General features: G+C 43.0%; 1 protein-coding gene across 8 annotated transcripts in view; it reads right to left on the reverse strand.

Annotated features, from left to right (window-relative positions):
• IQGAP2 (IQ motif containing GTPase activating protein 2) overlaps positions 1–17,274 on the reverse strand; it is a 128,212-nt gene that overhangs the window by 96,605 nt on the left and 14,333 nt on the right. For all 8 annotated transcript variants that reach the window (XM_080373269.1, XM_080373270.1, XM_080373272.1 and 5 more), the window contains exon 2: positions 9,725–9,824. In XM_080373269.1, coding sequence (XP_080229395.1) covers positions 9,725–9,824 — 100 coding nt within the window. The remainder of the gene's footprint in view (positions 1–9,724; positions 9,825–17,274) is intronic.

Raw genomic sequence — 17,274 nt, forward strand, 5'->3', positions numbered from 1 at the left:
CTGTAGCTTTTATTGCCTTTATGTGCAAATTCTGCCTTTGGCCATACAATAGGCAGACTGCTAGGGAGCATAAAGATAGGGGTAAGGAAAAGCACTGGGTTTAAGGCAATTTCATTCATCACAAGAATTCCTCTTACACTGTTTCTTACTGCACCAAATTTTATAAAGCTGCAAGTGTTAGAAATAGTTAATGTGCTATAGATGGCAGAAGAGCCCAAGTTGTGAGACTAACTATCACTTCCCTTGCAGGATGAATGCACCACCAATAAACCAAAAGCCTTAACAACCCAGCTGGGAGTAATAAGAGCCAGGATTAGAATCCAGGCTCTCATCTCTGCTGCCTTACAAAGAGAGTAGGGTATTCCTGCACTGCAGGCTTTTATAGCCTACCTTTACAATTGCAAATCTATGAGCTCTCATCCCAGGGCAGGCTAGCTGTTTGTCCTCTGGGTAGCTGGAAAATTGTGCATGCAATTAACCGTCATTCTGCCAGAATAAATCTGTACTCAATGCCACAATAACAACTCACTTGTCAACGCTTCTCAATTCAACTTGAATAAAAACAAAAACCTGCAAGATTTTCTCCCCTTCAAGCTGTAATACTTGCAACTAGTGGAGGTCTCTGCTTCCAAGCCAGACCTGCCTGGCATTTATAGTCACTGGAAACCACGTGAAATCCCTCCTAGCATTTCAAGCTCAAGAGCAGCTCCTTTCATTCACTTGAGAGGATTAATTCACAGACCTTCCCCCAGACTCAAATTTGTCAGGCTCAAACCCATTCACAGCTTTTAGTCTCTACTTCTGAAACCTATTTCAGGCCTTAGTTGTCAAGAATGATGCTAGAGTGCAGTAGGAACAGTGGAATACATTAAGTGTTAAGGTCATGTCCTACTGCCACTGCAGAAACAGACAGCCACTATCTCACCTCTGTTTTGCAGCTAACACAAGGCTAATTCTGAACACATACACTGTGGGAACTACAGCAAGGTTATTTTGAGCTATGATTTTTCTATTTATGAAGAGAAACAGCTAACTCCACGGACTGGTTTCTCTTCTACACATGCACTGGTATCTAAGAGGTCCTCTGGCCACATCATATGATTTGGAACTGCAAAACAGAAACCTTGGCAAGGAATTTTTTGTTTGGGTTTTAATGAAACAATTCCTTCTCACATGCAACTGGATTAGTTGTACTAATTTAAGAACACATGCCAGTTCCTGAACTTAGTTGAGAAACAGATGCACCACTTAAATTTTCCAAAGAATGGTTTCGCTTGAAGAACCTTTTCCTCTGTCAGTGTTAAATCTGGGATTGAAGAGGTTACCCTGAAATCTCTCTTCCTATGCACTACAGAAAACGCATAAGCAATGGAAAGAAATACAGGCAGCTAGAAAACATGCAAACAGTGAAGCAGCAAGGGCCATTCTCTCTGCCCTCCCTACCTCCGGTGAGGTGAGGAGAACCCGCAGGTTTTGCTTGACCCCACAGAGGGGCCTGCACTTGCCTATCTCTACATCACAAAAAGTCAGCTTCAAGTGACAGTGGCTCTAGAACACCAAGAAGTGGTCTCACAAATGTCCAAGCTCCTATGAGGTACATGCATGCTCTTAGCAGCTCTGGGACATGCAATACGCTAGCTCTCAACAGAATCTTATGTTTAAATGCAGGTGAGTAAAAAGCCATCTTTAAGGCATGTGAAACACTGAGACCAACAGCAACCAAAAGCACCATACAGTACACAGAGCCATGCAACCCTGCTGCTTAACCAGCTCCGTTCTAAGTCTGACCATGTGTTGCTTTAAAAAGCATTTTCCCAAGTTCTAACTGTCAGTAACCAAGTCCCTCATAGGAGGCTGCCACTCAGCTCGTGGTGGGGAACACTGTGGAGTTTGCAATAGCTTTATCTACTAACACAAGATTCACATGGTGTGTAGTGAGCAACACCAGTCAAAGCACTTTCTACCATTTCTCCATACCTAAAGATAGGAGGTACAAGTCATAGTGCTCCTTCTCCAGTCAATGAATTGTTGAAGTATTTGCAATAAAAGTCATTAAGGGAATCCAGACTCATATCCCTCAGCAGCTCTCTTATCCCATAAAGTGTTTGCCTGCAGTAGCTGGAAGGCAAAAGCCTGGTGCAAGGCCACATCTACACATTCAGTGAGCACAGAACCCTCCACTCCCTGGGTCATTTTGCCAATCCAGAACCGGAGGTATAGTGGCACATTGGTTCTTTTGCAAATCTCAACAATTACTGGACCAACTTTAAGATCTCCAGTCCCAAAGCGGTAGCTAAGCTAGTCATAGGGACCTGTATGTCCAGCATCCACAAAGCTACAGCAAAAGCCTGCTGCTCTAGATGTTTCTTGTTAACATTCAATTTATTGTTTCTGATACAATGAGATACCACCAGCAGATACCTGTGAGCTCCTCACCAGCAGCAGTCATCTGCACAAAGCAGTGATACAAAAGTCATCAAGTAAAGTTGCTGCCTCACCTTTTCTGGTCTATGAGAAGCCATTCACATCTCCCTATAGCAGTTTCTGCAAGAGCCTGAATAAACACTTCTTACAAGCTTCAACAGCTCTTCAGGACACGACAGTTGGGAAAAAAAAAAAAAAAAAGGAGAACCTCAGTATGTGAGAAGTAGAGTCCTGCAAGGGACCTGTTAAAAGCAGATTCCATCAGCCCAAGTAATTTCCTCCTCCAGTCCAAAGTAAACAGACACATGACCACATAAAAAAGCTTTTTGAATACTACACTAGAGTTATAGTATAATAGGATACGCAGCAGGCATACTGTACCACTTGCTGGGGTCAGCTACACCAGCAGTGCAGCATGCAATTGTCACAGCCTGCAGTCCAGCTCAGGTGGCATGGGCACTCAGCATGCATGCCCTGGCACAGATGCCGTGATTTATTCCATCATTAACACACAGGGAAGGAAGCAAAGGCCTTGGCTGCTCTCAGATGAATAGGAAATACACTGTGACTTGCTGAGCAGTCCAAACAGTGCAGAAAGACTACTTAAAGGTTAAAAGCAGTACTTAAGCCCTTTAACACTAAGCAAAGGATAAAACAGCACCCTTCCATTCCTTCTGGAAATGGCACAGGTTCTTCCCAACAGCAACTTCATATGAATACCTTGGGCAAAGTGCAAACTCAAGTACCTCTGCTACCTCAAAAATCCACAGCTCTGTTCCTCCCTGTACAACTCAGCCTCAAGCTTTCCTTTACCATCCTTTCAGATACAGAAGTTTTGGTCAATTATGTGCAAGAATCCCTGCTGGTGATTGATACTGTAATGACTTAGCTACTACTGATACATCAGTGGGGCCACGTCAGGTTGCACTTAATGTTAAGTAGGAGCTACTCAGGATGCAGAATGAAGCCATCATTTTGATCTGACAAGCAGTTAGTCTTATGGGTGAGGTAGGAAGTCAAACAGACTTTGGACTTGCACCACAGATAATCCAAGTTGCAAAGGGAAAGTGAAGGAGAAATGAAAATGCCATGTGCTGTCTTGGTAAAGCTGAACCTACAAACTCCACCAATATGAGGGCTTCAGAGCATCTGCCATCTTCAAATTTATCTCTGTTCTATCAAAAAAAAGCACCACAATTCCTTTTACAAGAGGGTTGCACATAAAAGAAAGGTGGAAAACTTCAAGAGACCTGGCTCTGAAATGACTGTACTGTTAGCTTCAGTGCATGCTATGGGATAAGTGCCATATGGCTTAGTCTCCAAAAAACAAAGGTCGCATCCATCATTACTCTGCAGCATTATTCCACAACTATACATGCTGAGCAGTGACCCATAATATGTGCACAAATTACCTCAACATCCCAGTGAGCAGGTCAATGGATCCTGTACAGAAACTAGCACAAAGGTTTCTCTTTCCTTCAGTTCTTACTAAGACTTTTCATATGCAAATACCACTACCCAAGCAATTATTGAATTGATTGATATCACTGACACTTGCATATGAAAAATCTGGCATATCTGCACAATTGTATAACTATTTAGAACAAAAAGCTGTTCAACTCAATAGCTATTGACTAGTTTGTCTCTTAGGTAAGTACTCTTGAGGATCAAGGCATGAAACAGTGACTATACTTGTTGATCAATACCTGTGTGGACTGAGCTACTCCAGGGACAGGTATATCCCAGCTAAATAGGATTCTTCCAAGAATATCTCCTCATGAAGCACCCCAATTTCAAACATTTGGCCTTTACAGAACTGCTGCCCACCACGTTCACTGGTGCTTTATCAAGCTTAAGGCAAACAGAGGGGGAAGATGAGCCAAAGTGCATAGTCTACAATATGTCAGTAGACTACCACTCCCAGAAGAAGTATTTTTCTGGCAAACCCATATAGAACAGGTTACCAAGTAATATCTTAACATTCTCTGCTCATAGTCTGCTAGTTACACAGTTATATTACAGTTATTTACCTCTGAGGGCAAAGCTTTAAAGATTCCCTGCAGTTTGAAAGAACTGGACTTAAAATTGAGCATTTAGGTAGCACTAACTCACTCATGAGCTGCCAGGGCTGCATCGTTGCCACGACTTTGCCCATTGAGAAACAGCAGCATGAAACCTGGCAGAACTCATCTGTAGCACCAAGCCTTCATAAGACCCTGGTACTCCCTCAGGAATAGGTTAGGCTCCAAAGTAACCCTCTGTAGTTCCACAGTCCTGAAAACTGTAGCAACTTGAGCTTTCTATGCTGCTATGGTACCACAAACCTGTTAGTATTCACTGAAACCAATTAAGCACTTCAGGGTTCAACCTTTTAAGTATATTAAACTGCATGTACATTTTTATGCAGCACCCTCCAGCTGAGCAGCTTCAACATAAGTGACTAATACCGCAACTAGCCACTGCAAATCAGTTTAATAAAAACCAATAGAATGAAGGAAGCTGGTTTTGGAACCTAAAATGGATGATTTGATTTTCTATTGTAAGGAACTTGGAAAAGAACGAGGATTTACATTTTCAAAATAAAAAAATGACTTCTCCAAAGATATGTCCCAGATAGAGTGAAGGAAAGCTGTCTTCACTGTCTAACAAACTAAAGCTTCAGTGTTTCACACAAGTTGCTGTCCTATTGAACAGCTGAGTAAGAAAAATAAAAAGACAAATGCTGACAGTTCTGGCTATGAAATTACAGCATATACTTTGTGAAACAAACGTATATTCCATTTCATACAGAGAGAGAGTAGGTTTGCAAAATGAGATCTCCTGTGGTTCAAATTCAAGCTTAGCATAAGAAGGTATAATTTCCAAGAGGAATAGTGTCTGCTCTGTTATGAATGTTGGTAACCCCACCTAGCTACAACAGATTTACTGTAAACTTGATTTGCATTATATGCCACAGCTTCAATCACTTTAAAACCCTTCAAATCTGTAATATAATTTACAGCACAGTAATTGCACATCTGCAAAGAAACAAGCAATAACAAAAGCCAAACTCAAGGCAGAATCTGATCTTCTGGGTATTACAGACAATCTTTGGGAAGGAAGATATTTTGGTAAATTTTATCTATTATAATTAACCTACTCCAGTAATACATTAGTGCTTGTGACACAGCTGTTCATGCTTACCTTAAGCCTTTGTTATTTAAGAGAAGAAATTCCCAAGCAATACTGGAAATGTGTTGTTGTAACATCTGGCGAGCTACTGTTAGAGGCATCTACGGCTACAATGCTTGAAGTAAGAAAATCTTTACTTCTAATTCCTTATTCTTGATTTTGTTCTTCTCAGGAGTTCAAGGATACCAGATACTATCAGTTTTTCTCTACTTTTTTTAAATGTGCAATAAACTTTCCTTAAAGGCAGAAGTAATAATGTATATGAGCAACCAAGAACTCAATTTCTCAGATGTGGTATTTTGCAGAGTAAGAGGCCAGCAATTTAACAGAACAAAATGTTTTTTCTCCAGTATCGAATGGAACACCCTATTCAAACATTACTGACCTCTGCAGATACTGCAAGCTTGTTCGTTGTGTTTAAAAAAACCCCACATTTCCTATGCTGTATGCATATAACAGATACTGTGCCTAGCACAGAAGGTATTTGCAGAAGCATCAGCTACCAGCAACAGGATTCTTCTTTCATTTTAAACTTGGAAAGTTTTTATTAAAGCTATGCTACAGGAAGTAAGTGTGCAAACAGTGGTCTGAAAAGCAGCTCAAAGTACACATTCTTTACCTGTTTAATTAACTCTGGTATTTCTACATGCAGAGCTGCTGTAAAAAAATGTTTTTATTAGAATATGGTAAAAAAAAGTAACTCTTGCCACCGTACTGTCCCAGCCACGTTCTGCCCCAATATTTTGCTATTTATTGCTTATTTACTACTCTTCACTGTGTGCCAAAACAGTTGTGTTTGCACACTGCTGATTAGCTGAAACAGTATTTGCTGCCATTTCAGCAGCTGCCAACTGAATGGAAAAACTCACATTACTTTACCCATTTCAGTCTGTTTATTCTCATTGTTAGGCATAGTGTCCCGAATACTAAAAAATCCTCTCTGCATTCAGGTTTTATAGAAACAAAAAGCTTACAACTGTAAACAGAAATCAGATATCAGAGGGGCAGTTCCCACTCCCAGGTTTTGCCCAGGAGGGCACTGCTGGAAGCAAGCAGGCAGCAGCCACAGCTCTGGGAGGTTTTGCAACTGGCTGCTACACCTGGGGCCAAAGGCACCATCTTGCCTTCTCCAGCCCAGACCCACTGCCAGACCACACAGTCAGGGAGGACAGGGGTGCATCCCACAGGGGCTGCTCCAGCACTGGGGAACAGCAGCAAGCGCCCAGCTGGGACCTCTCCACTCAGCAGCAGCAACAGGCAATGCATCAGTTGGCACCTGCTGCAAAACCGCAGCCACACCATGGTTGAAGGGCAGGACCTGCCATGTGCTGTTGGGGTAACCTGCACCCTACATCCAAGCTTCCAAAGCTTGCACTGCTCTCATTCTGCTGCGGTTTTAAATTGCTCCCTCCAAGGCTGCTATCTTGCTTTCCAGAGTGCCCAGCTTTGGTCAAGCTCTGTTGTGACAAAGAAAGTGCTATAACCGTGCAAGTACAGGACAGACACCACACATTGAGGATGAAACATGTTAATCAAGTACTTGGAGAGGGCAGTAGCTGTGCAGCGAGAAGATACACATTTTCTCATACTGCCATTTCACCAGGTGAGGTCTGGTGAGAACATGGCCACGCACACCTATGCTTATCCCTGCCACTGGCAATGGCCACCCCAGATAGCATTACTCTCCTCCTGAGGCAGCAGGGCTAGGGCTGTGCAGCTACAAGACACAGACATTTCTGCAAGTTTTTTTTGTACGTGTTCATTGCCAGGTTGATTTCACATTAGTAAGAGGAGACTGTCCTGGGTAAAGCCTCATGGTGTAACTGAATTATCCCGACAGTTCTCTATGAAAGGAGAAGTTTCCCTTGCCCTCTCTTTTCCCTCACAGTAGCTCTGTTCACCCAACAGCACCCCCAGAGCCTTCACCACCTCCTCCCTAACAAGTGCCGGGGCAAGTGCACTGAGGCACAGGAGAACATCCCGCAGCATCAAGCCATCACATCAGCTCCACACATGACAACTCAACTCCTTGGCAAGGGAAGCATAAGGCTCCCTACACCTGCAGCACTCACCCTTACCTCATGCAGTGGCAAGCATTGCCCATGAACATTACCAGTAAATTCCAATTTTCCAAACAGAGATCCAGAAATACTTCCAGGTACTTAGCACCCCTGTTCTAGCTGCAAAGTCCCATCACCCTAGAAGCTAGAAGAGTCTTTCTTCTAGAAAACTACTAATGGTGTGAACCCATATGAAGATAGATACAAAGAGGAAGAGGAGGTTACTTGTGGTAGATGTTAATTTAAATCATTAGTTGTAAAAATAACTTCACATTTCCTTGTGAAATATCAAGGGAGATGCTCCAAATGAGTAGAGGACTTGAGTTCAAAGTGACAAGTATTCCTGGGAAGGCAGGAGGGTGGAAAAAAGCCAGGAAGATAAATTACTAATAATAGTAATAGAGAGAAAAGGCTGGATTTGGAGAGTAGTTGTTATTCCTATCTTGCAAGAAGCCAGCAGGCAGGCACGTTTCAACAAACCAAAGAGTAACCTTAAGTAAAATCAAAGCTTGACTCACTGAGGTTTCCTGAGGTGGTGGAGCTGACCTAACCTCCCAGCAAGCAAGGTAGAGACCTGCTCCCTCCCCTCTCTCCAGTGTGTGGCTGCACCCCATCCCCTTCCTCTTGCCAGCACTGATTCTCCTCTGACCCCTTGATCTGACCAGTCAGCTTACTACACCGCTTGAAAACTAACACAGCAAAAGAGCTACAAATTTCCTGCCAGCTTAGTGAGCCAACTCAGCTGACCAAGGGCAATCTCTTGCAACTGCATGATGGAGGCAAGAGGAATATGTGGAGCAGGACAGTCCTCCCTGACAGTGAAACACTTGCTGTCTGAAATGTGAATGCAGAACAGCTCTGCAGCAGAAAGAGGAAGCAAGCAAAGGAGGCAATGCTTGCTACAGCAGATGGTACAGCATAGTGAACAGGAAGTAAGAATGGCTGATTTTTATAACAGTGCCCCTAGGACAAGAACACTGGCAGCTAACTGTCTGCTAAATAGGTAATTGCCAGTGCCATGCAGTGATAGGGAGGGGAACTGTGCAGAAAAAAAAAGCCCAGGGCACACTTTTGTAGTTGATTCCTGACTGAAGTATACTACATTAGTCTAAAGATCCTATGGTTTGTCATCACACTGAGGTTTCCCAGCTTGGACTACTAATCAGAGTTCAAGTTTCCTTTTCTCTACAGAAATTCCTAGGAAAGTCATCCAACTAAAGTTTGGGACTAAAACCACCATCACCAATAAATGCAGAGCAGAAGCAAGACATGTACCCCTGTAGCACCCAGGGCAATAAATTGAGTACAACAGGCATCTCTGAATAATTCTGAATGTAAAATAGACCTTTACATATTATAATAGCAGCACAAGCTACTCCAAAAGCACAAGGATATTGCACCTTGTTTCCTTGCTCAGTAATCACAAAACAAATATTCAACAATATTTTTTTAAGAATGACATAGCACAGTACATTTGCACAAAGGTGATAAAATCCCTGTGCACTTGCAGATTAGTGTTTCATTACAGGCTGTTTCTTGCAGAGACAAGTACTCATGACCAATGGGTTAGAGGAACTAAATGAAGAGCAGAGTCCAGGTTATCTTATTGCCCTGCCCATACTTACCACTGAAATAGTGAGATGATATGGACCATTAACCTGGTAAAAGCCCAGGTGATTCTCTGCCATCTTAGCAACTCGAGTTCTCCACAAGCACTAGCACCATGAGCACAACCACACAGCCAGGAACAAGGCTTTTCCCAGTTAGTCACATGGGCCTGACTCAGCTTCTTGCAAAACCACAGCCTTAGGTTTTAGTACCCAGCTCCTACATTCATTGAATATGGTCACTACTGTAACTTTGAGGAGATCTTGATTACTTCGAAATCCTTATTTGAACTAAACTTTTCACATTGGGCATTAGTTTCTTATACTGAATGTTATAAAATTCCAACAGTAAGTCTATCCAAGTAATTTAGTAACTTGAATTAAAAATCACAATGCTCAAGAATGCAACAGGCCTCTGTATTTAAAGGCCAGGTAGGTATAAGTCTGCTTTCATTTACTTACCTTTTTGCTTCTTCTAAGTGGCATAGATACTCATAAGCAATGTTCTGACGCCTCCTCTCATCCATCTCCTCTGCTGAAAGCCTTTCATCATCCACAATAGCTGCAAACAGAAACCCATATAACATTACATGTGAGTCAGGGGTGATCCTCAATGCTATTTTACTGAGAACCTAGGCAAATTACCACAAAAGAGAAATTAAAATAGTCATCCCTTCTCAAAAAAGGCCTTTTATAGCATGATGCACAAAGATATTCAGATCACCAAGAAGGTGCTGTTCTCTGTACAGTGAATTCCTCAAGTTTCACTTGTTCAAAATTAAGCATGTATTGCTCTTTATCCATTGCCTGGTTTGGGGGCAGGGTAAACCACTTAAGCATGTGGGGCTGAGGCTGGGAACCAGCAGAGTTTCAGCTTACACATCCTCAGAGGAGTTTGAGGACTCCAATGTGGAAGCTCAGAGCAAGCAGCGGATAGACGGAGAAGCCCCATGCTAAAGCAGAGCCTCAGCAGTAAAGACAGACAACAACGCACTGCACATTTATTTCAAGGGCAACATGGGAACCAGCAGCAGCTTGAGGAACCTGTGAGACTGCAGCAGAGCTGCCTCCCACTGATGGGGGTGATGAGGGCTGTAATCAAGTGAGCAAACTGTGGTATTCACACCCCTACCCACCTCTGCAACCACTTCACCTCCCATAAAGGCACTCTCCCAGTCTATTAAGGATGACAGTGTGCACACCTCCAGCTGCAAACGACCCTGATTATTAACTACTACCCCATGACTGGTCTCCCTCTTTGTAGGGTGCAGAGGGCCTCTGTGAGCTAATCTGCAATTCTTCCAAATGTTTCTAGCGATGACTCTGAAGGACCACAGTAGTGCTGACTTCCAGCTGAATTTCAATCACAGCATGGGAGGCTTTTGGAAACAGCCTTCAGCATAAACCACTTACCAAAATGACACCCTATTTTTGCTAGCGGTTGTCAAAGACCTGGCCCTGCCCTCCCTTGTGTTCTCAGCCCCATACTCCCCTCAGCTCTTGTGTCGGAGCTGGCAATCCTGCGGCTGTGTCAGTGAACTGAAGAGTGATGACTATTAAGAGACCCGTTTCTAGGAAGATGAGGTCCCTGATCTAAGCTGCTGTGCACCTGCGGGCACACTGGTGCAGGCACAAGGGAGGAGACGGAAACACAGGGCTGGGCCAGCTGCTTTCTGTGGCAGCCCACGAGCTGCTTAGCTGAGAACATCAAGACACATCCTTGGTAAAAAAAAAAAAAACACACACAAACAAACAACAGGTACACGGGGCCCTCTCTTCAAATGCACTGTGAGATCGAGGTGGTTTGTTAGTTTGACTGTCACACAGATTGTGCATGCCACCAGCAAGTTTTCAGCGTTTCACTGACACAGCTGCCTCATGTAGTGGGGTAAACACTTTCCGGTAGCTGATACAGGCAACTCAAGTAAAAGGCACTATAATAAAGAAAGAAGATGGGCTTTACAAGTACATGCAGACATTGAAGGTTGTACCTCAAAAAACCCAACAAACAATCCTGCATGCATTTACTGGGAACACAGAAGAGAACACTACTCACATTTTGGACTGATGCTACCACACATTTGTTAACGTATGATTAGCTGCTTTAAGCTTTGTAGTTTCAGTTTTAATCACCACAGCTATCGATCTCTCTCATCTTTGCTTTTAAGATGGCTTTTCCTAATTACCAAGAAGTTTCATACATTTAATAAAAAACAAATGTTTGTCTTGCTCAGAGTCCCTTTCAAGTCCAGTAGCTCCAGTAAGCATGACTCACTAAAATGAGCTCTCAGATACTGTGATCACTTGCTATGAACCAATACATGAGTTTGGTGGCAAACATGAGATGCAGGTGGTAAAACACCTAACCTGGCAAACTGGCCATGGAGGCTGCTCTGCTGCTGCTTTTGGCCATGCTTTTATCCAGGACAGGCTGCTCCCAGCCCCTGATACCGCTGCCCTGCTGTGGGGGAGTCCTGGCTCACCAGAGCAAGGGAGAAGTACTGAGGAGCCACAACACTTATTACTTGTGACACTGAGCTCTAAGGCCACTTTTCAAACAGCAGAACACTCCCTGGATGAAGACAAATGCCACCAGAGGAGCCCAGCTGACCGTTCCAGTGTGCTATGGCCCTGTCAGCCAGGATGGGGGAGCTGGTTCTGAACCAAGCATTCAGCCCCTATGACAACACCCATGCCCTGCTCCTCTCAGCGCATTGAACAGCCACATACTCCTGCCCTCCAAACACAACTCACCACAACCATAAACAAAACAGCAGAAAGGCAGCTTGTCTGAAAGTAGGAGTAAGAAATCACACAACCTGTTTGATAACTATCCATCTAGGAATTTACCTGAATTACACTAATGCTTTGCAATCTAGTCTTGGATCTACACATCCGCAAGTCCCTCCCATCCTCAACAAGGTCATCCCAGATCAAGCAGGCCTGGCTAGCCTCAAGTCCCTTATTACCATTATTTGCAAAGAATGATTCAGAGGATAGATGAAGGAACTGACAGGTATTGTGGGATTGTAATAGTAGTTCTGCTTAGAAATCCCTCCAACAATAAGGGAAAAGGGCAATAGTTGAGAATAAGTAACTTGTAGACACTGAGAAGTGGAAAACCCAGATCCTTTCTAGAAGAGATACTGTATCAGCAACTCACAAGTAGGAAGTTAGGCTTCTTTCCTACCAGGGCCAAAGCAGCTCTTTCTGGGCTGAATATCTAAGCACTGAAAAGGCAGAGTACAGAGCATGCAAACACCTATGGTGCTTAGGCTGGAAGGAGTCTCTTGCAACATAGTCTTCTGATAAAACAAATTACACCCTTTCCCCCTCCAGCACATACTGGCTTCAAAGCAACAGTGCTATCACGTCAAATAAGTGGTTACAGACACTTTTAGACACAATGACAACCTACAGGATAGAGGTCGCCCCAGGATTGAGCTACAGAGGAAACTACTTCAAAGACTTGGGTCCTTAAAGTCTAGTCTACGATAATATATTCTGGCAAAGGCTTCTTCAATCTTTGACTAGAGCCCTAGAACTTCAAACACACTACGAGTGTGGCCACACTAAGTTTAACACACAAATTAGCTTGGTTTGAAGACAGAAAACTCAGTCTTTCTGCCTAACTAGGCAACTATTAGTCAGAAGACTGGGAAGACTGATGAAAGAATAAACATTTCTGCTGTATCAGTAACTTCTTGATTGATAATGCTCAACTTGCTAGGGAAAAGACTGCTGTGTTAAAGGGTGTTAGCAGGCAGAGTAAGCAGGGCTGGGCTTCAGATGAAGAACTCCAGCCCACTAGGGTAAGCAGGCCAAGCCGGATTCGGACAGATGCAAAATGTTGCAACCAAGAAGATCCAAATATCACAGAAGAAGGCACATGCACACTACGTGGAAGTTGTAAAGAAAAAAAGGCATCTAAAACAACATCTTATGATTAAATTCACCCATTTTGTGACTCTCAATTTGGAATTAAGTGGAAAAATATCAAATATTCTCTCAAAGAGGGAATGTTAGGAGCGTGTCTGGACTGCTGACAGGAACTAATAAAAATGCCAGTGTAGCTAGCCTAAAAGCTCACCATTTCAATTCATTTTAGATGTTGCCACCCTGTTAGCCAACAGCCAACACATACAAAGCATGTGTGCTAAGACACCGAGTTCCCCCATTACAGATATTCCTTCATGGAAAGTTACTAAAGCAAGAGTGAGTATGAACCACTACATGGAGCAGTGAGCAGTACTAAAGCTTAAATTGCCACACCTAATTTTGAACAAACAACTAGAACACACTTATTCTGGCACTCAGTATGATGCAATAATTGTCCAAGTAAATTCTTCCAGCAATTGATTCAGAGTTGAAGTCACATTCTACTAGTAATTTCCTACATATTATCATTCCACATAATTCTCACAAAAATCAGTCCATTTAGCAGGGAGCATTCATAAATGGCAAGACCTGAGCACCTTCTGTCAGCTGATGTATTGCACTTACATCTGCTCTTGTCTTTGTCTGAAATATTTGTCCTGTGTACCACCAACATGGAAAAAGCAGAGGAACAGGGAAGGCAGTAGCCAGGACTAGTTGATGTTTGCGGTTTGATTATGGATTACAAAAACTTTCTGATGCTCCAAGACAGCCATTCCAGTTGTTAGCAAATACTTGGAGCTGCATCAGCTGCAGACCACAGGGATGCCAATGCACCCCAAGGTGCTACGTGCACCTACAGTCAACATGGGACAAGCAGCGTGCACTGACAACATTGCAGACAAAACAGTATTTCAACCTTCTGGATTTGAGTAAGTTTTCAGAAATAAGGCCAACACTTCTGAAGCTGCAATATAATTACTGAAACTAGCCCCCAGCCCAGGTGTACAAGAGCCACTGGAGCCATGACCTTACAAACAGTGTCTGTAAAGAGATTCAAAACTTCAGGTTCACAGAAGAAATGCTCAGTTTACACAAGAATTTTAAGAACAAGCACTGGATGTATGAATGTTGCCCAAGATCAGAGTTAACCCTCTTATCACAACCATAGCAAGGATTTTGGATGTCCCAGGATCAGACATAATCCACATCAACACTGAGCTGACCGGATCTCTCCCATTAGTCTGTTTATACTTGATATCATATCAAGTAAGAGGTATTTTACGGATATAATTTGCAGCAGTTTTCAATTGAGCCCATGGATCCATGGATTGTATTTTTAAACGAAGCTAAACTTGAAACTTCTGTGATACATAACCAAAGCAAGGAAAATAATGCTTGTTTTAATTTCTGAATACAGAATTATGGAACACTTTACAAGATGTAATTCGAAGTTATTCAGGGATAAAAATTCCCCAAACAGACAATTTTTATTGTCTTAAACTGAGGCTAGAAAAAAAACCTGCAAAACCTGCGGCAGTATTTAAGGCTTCCTGGTCCTGCATTTGCACTCAGACATGTAACTGTCTGCAATAGTTCAAGAACAGCACGTGGCTGCTTCTAGCAGGCAGACCATTTAAAAAGGCATTTGCCACAGACACACCAAAAGACTTATACTGAAAAAGGCAAAGAAAGGAACAGAGGCTTTTGTTTCTCAGGGCCAGCCCCCCTCAATTTCCTGCCACCAGAGACTTTTCCCATGAAAAGTGAGATGAGAGCAAGGAGGAGGGTGGCTTTTTTGGCACCATAACAGGGAAGCTCAATACACAGGACATAACAGAGGATGGAGAGCACGAAATCCTCTTACGGTGACAGAAAAGAATTTATGAAGTCAGAACAGAGGAAGAGAAGAGGTACATGAGTAATACTGTAAAATGCTGGAGTCGTTTTTCATCAGCGTATTTGTATTAAACATTAGCCAAACCACATTTGGCAGTCTCAGCTGCAAGCCATCCTGGCTGCACAGTAGGCAAGGTAAGGAAGTACTCTAGTCCACTGATGAGAAATTCTGTGTATCCCTCACCTCACCTTCCTGCCTTTTCCACCCCAGCCCATCCCCATGTCACCAGTATTAGCACACTGAAAAGCATTTCACAGAGCAATGCTGTAACAGCTGAAAACACAAAAACAAAAGCCAAGCTCCTCTTGCACAAAACTCCTGACTGACACTTTGCTCACCATAGCCAGCCTCAGTGAAAGCCCAGCGCGGTACAACAGGCTCTAGGCAGCATCCCATTTATGTCTGCTGGTATGTCTGCCATGAGGATGAGCTGTGCATGTGAAACATTTGCCATCACGCTTCAGCACTGCAGTTTCAAGAAAAAGCTAGTTGCATATTAAATCATCAAGGTGACTCAAAAATTCTGGTTATATAAGAGCATGTAACTCTTGTCCCAATGTGAAAAAGGCCAATAAACTCAGTGCTATTTTTGTATTCCTGGTAAAATCTGTACTTTCAGGCTCCCAGCACCCCAGGAGTGCCTGCTCAGGGCAGTTTAGCTCCGAGCTCCACAGTCACTCTTAGGCTGGCAATTCAGGTGCTGCTACTGCACCAGCACAGCACTAGCCAACAGCCTTAACCAGAGCAGATCTGAGCTGATGATGCACTGAGCCAGGCTTGCTGCTACCTGAGCTGCCCTCACTGCAGTGGGGCAGGAGTTTACAGCGCTGTCAGGCAGCTGGAAAACAAGCAGACAGAATTACATGTACAGATGTCAGAAAAACAATGCTCAAAAGCTACAGAGGCAGAAAGAGTTCCTTCCTAAGCCTCTACTCCTAATGCTGACTTGCAGGTGCCTAATGCAACAGTTTATTAAATGTGCAGAAGGTAACATCAACTTCAACTACGTGAACAGAGATCATTCAATAGACTACTAAGAAAAAATGGCTTTACAGCACTGAACACCTATTAGAGGTGTTCCTTTATTAAGGTATTTAGTACATGCAAGTCTATTGCTATACTGGAAGAAATTTATCTTTGGACAAAAAATTTAAGGCTCTAATCAAAACAACTTTCTACAGATTTCTCTGTCAAAGAGCAGTCACAAGAGCATCCCATGGCAACAAAGACAGGTAGCCTGAGCCTTTTTCTGTAGCTTCAGTTAAGGGAATTCAGTCCATACCCTGAACACTTTCTTGGAGAAAAATCTCCATGCAAATGCAGACACTCAAAAACCTACCACGGCTCTAAACATGGAGAGCAGATTCACTTGAGATAGTAGACTAATACACTTCATTAAATTATGAGGCTCTTCAATATGGCATTTTTCGAATCTTTCCAACACTGAACTACTCTCCGACTCCCTCAAAATTGGCTATGTCTCCTAATCTAGTTATTACATTGTCTGAAGCATGCAGGCTCAGATTTTCATACAGAAATACACACACAACTTCTGGCCAGCAGACAGACATCATCCACTTTCACAAATTGTGTGTCAGGATCTACAAGGCCACTGTCCTACACCAAATATCACTGCCAGACACTATGCAAACAGGGGAAAAAAACAAAGCACCACTAGCACAGGAATTTTGACAACAGAAGTCCAGTAAAAAGACATCCTGATCTAAAATTAAGTGTTTAATAAACCAGTCTTTGCCTTGAGCTTTCTCATAAAGCATCATCCTTATGCATTCACTTTCCAGAGCCTCCTTCCCACATTTCCTTGAAAAAGGTCATATTTCAGTCTCATGTATCTACTACCACAAGTCCAGACACATCTATTTACAGAGACTGAGCACTGTTACAATACAAGGACCTCAGCATTATCATACCAAGGGGAAGGTGATGCAGCAGCAACCACAGCCCGTGCTTCTGGAGCCAAGTGTCAGAACTGCTTGGTTTCACAGTCCGTCAAGTGCTAACACTGATGGAAGGCTGTAGGACTGTGTCTAAAGATACTTGAACTCCCACAAAGTTTAGGAAAAAATCTCATTTAACCACACAGACACAAGTAATTTTGGCATTCAGCAAGTAACCATATGCACTGCCAGAACATTTAAATCATTTTTCTGCTTATAGGTATACATATCCTTTACCCCACTTTTAAACCTTAGGCTCTCTACACTACCATCAAGTA

Source organism: Falco punctatus, assembly GCF_963210335.1.
Source record: "Falco punctatus genome assembly, chromosome: Z".
In the NCBI taxonomy this organism is placed as follows: domain Eukaryota; kingdom Metazoa; phylum Chordata; class Aves; order Falconiformes; family Falconidae; genus Falco; species Falco punctatus.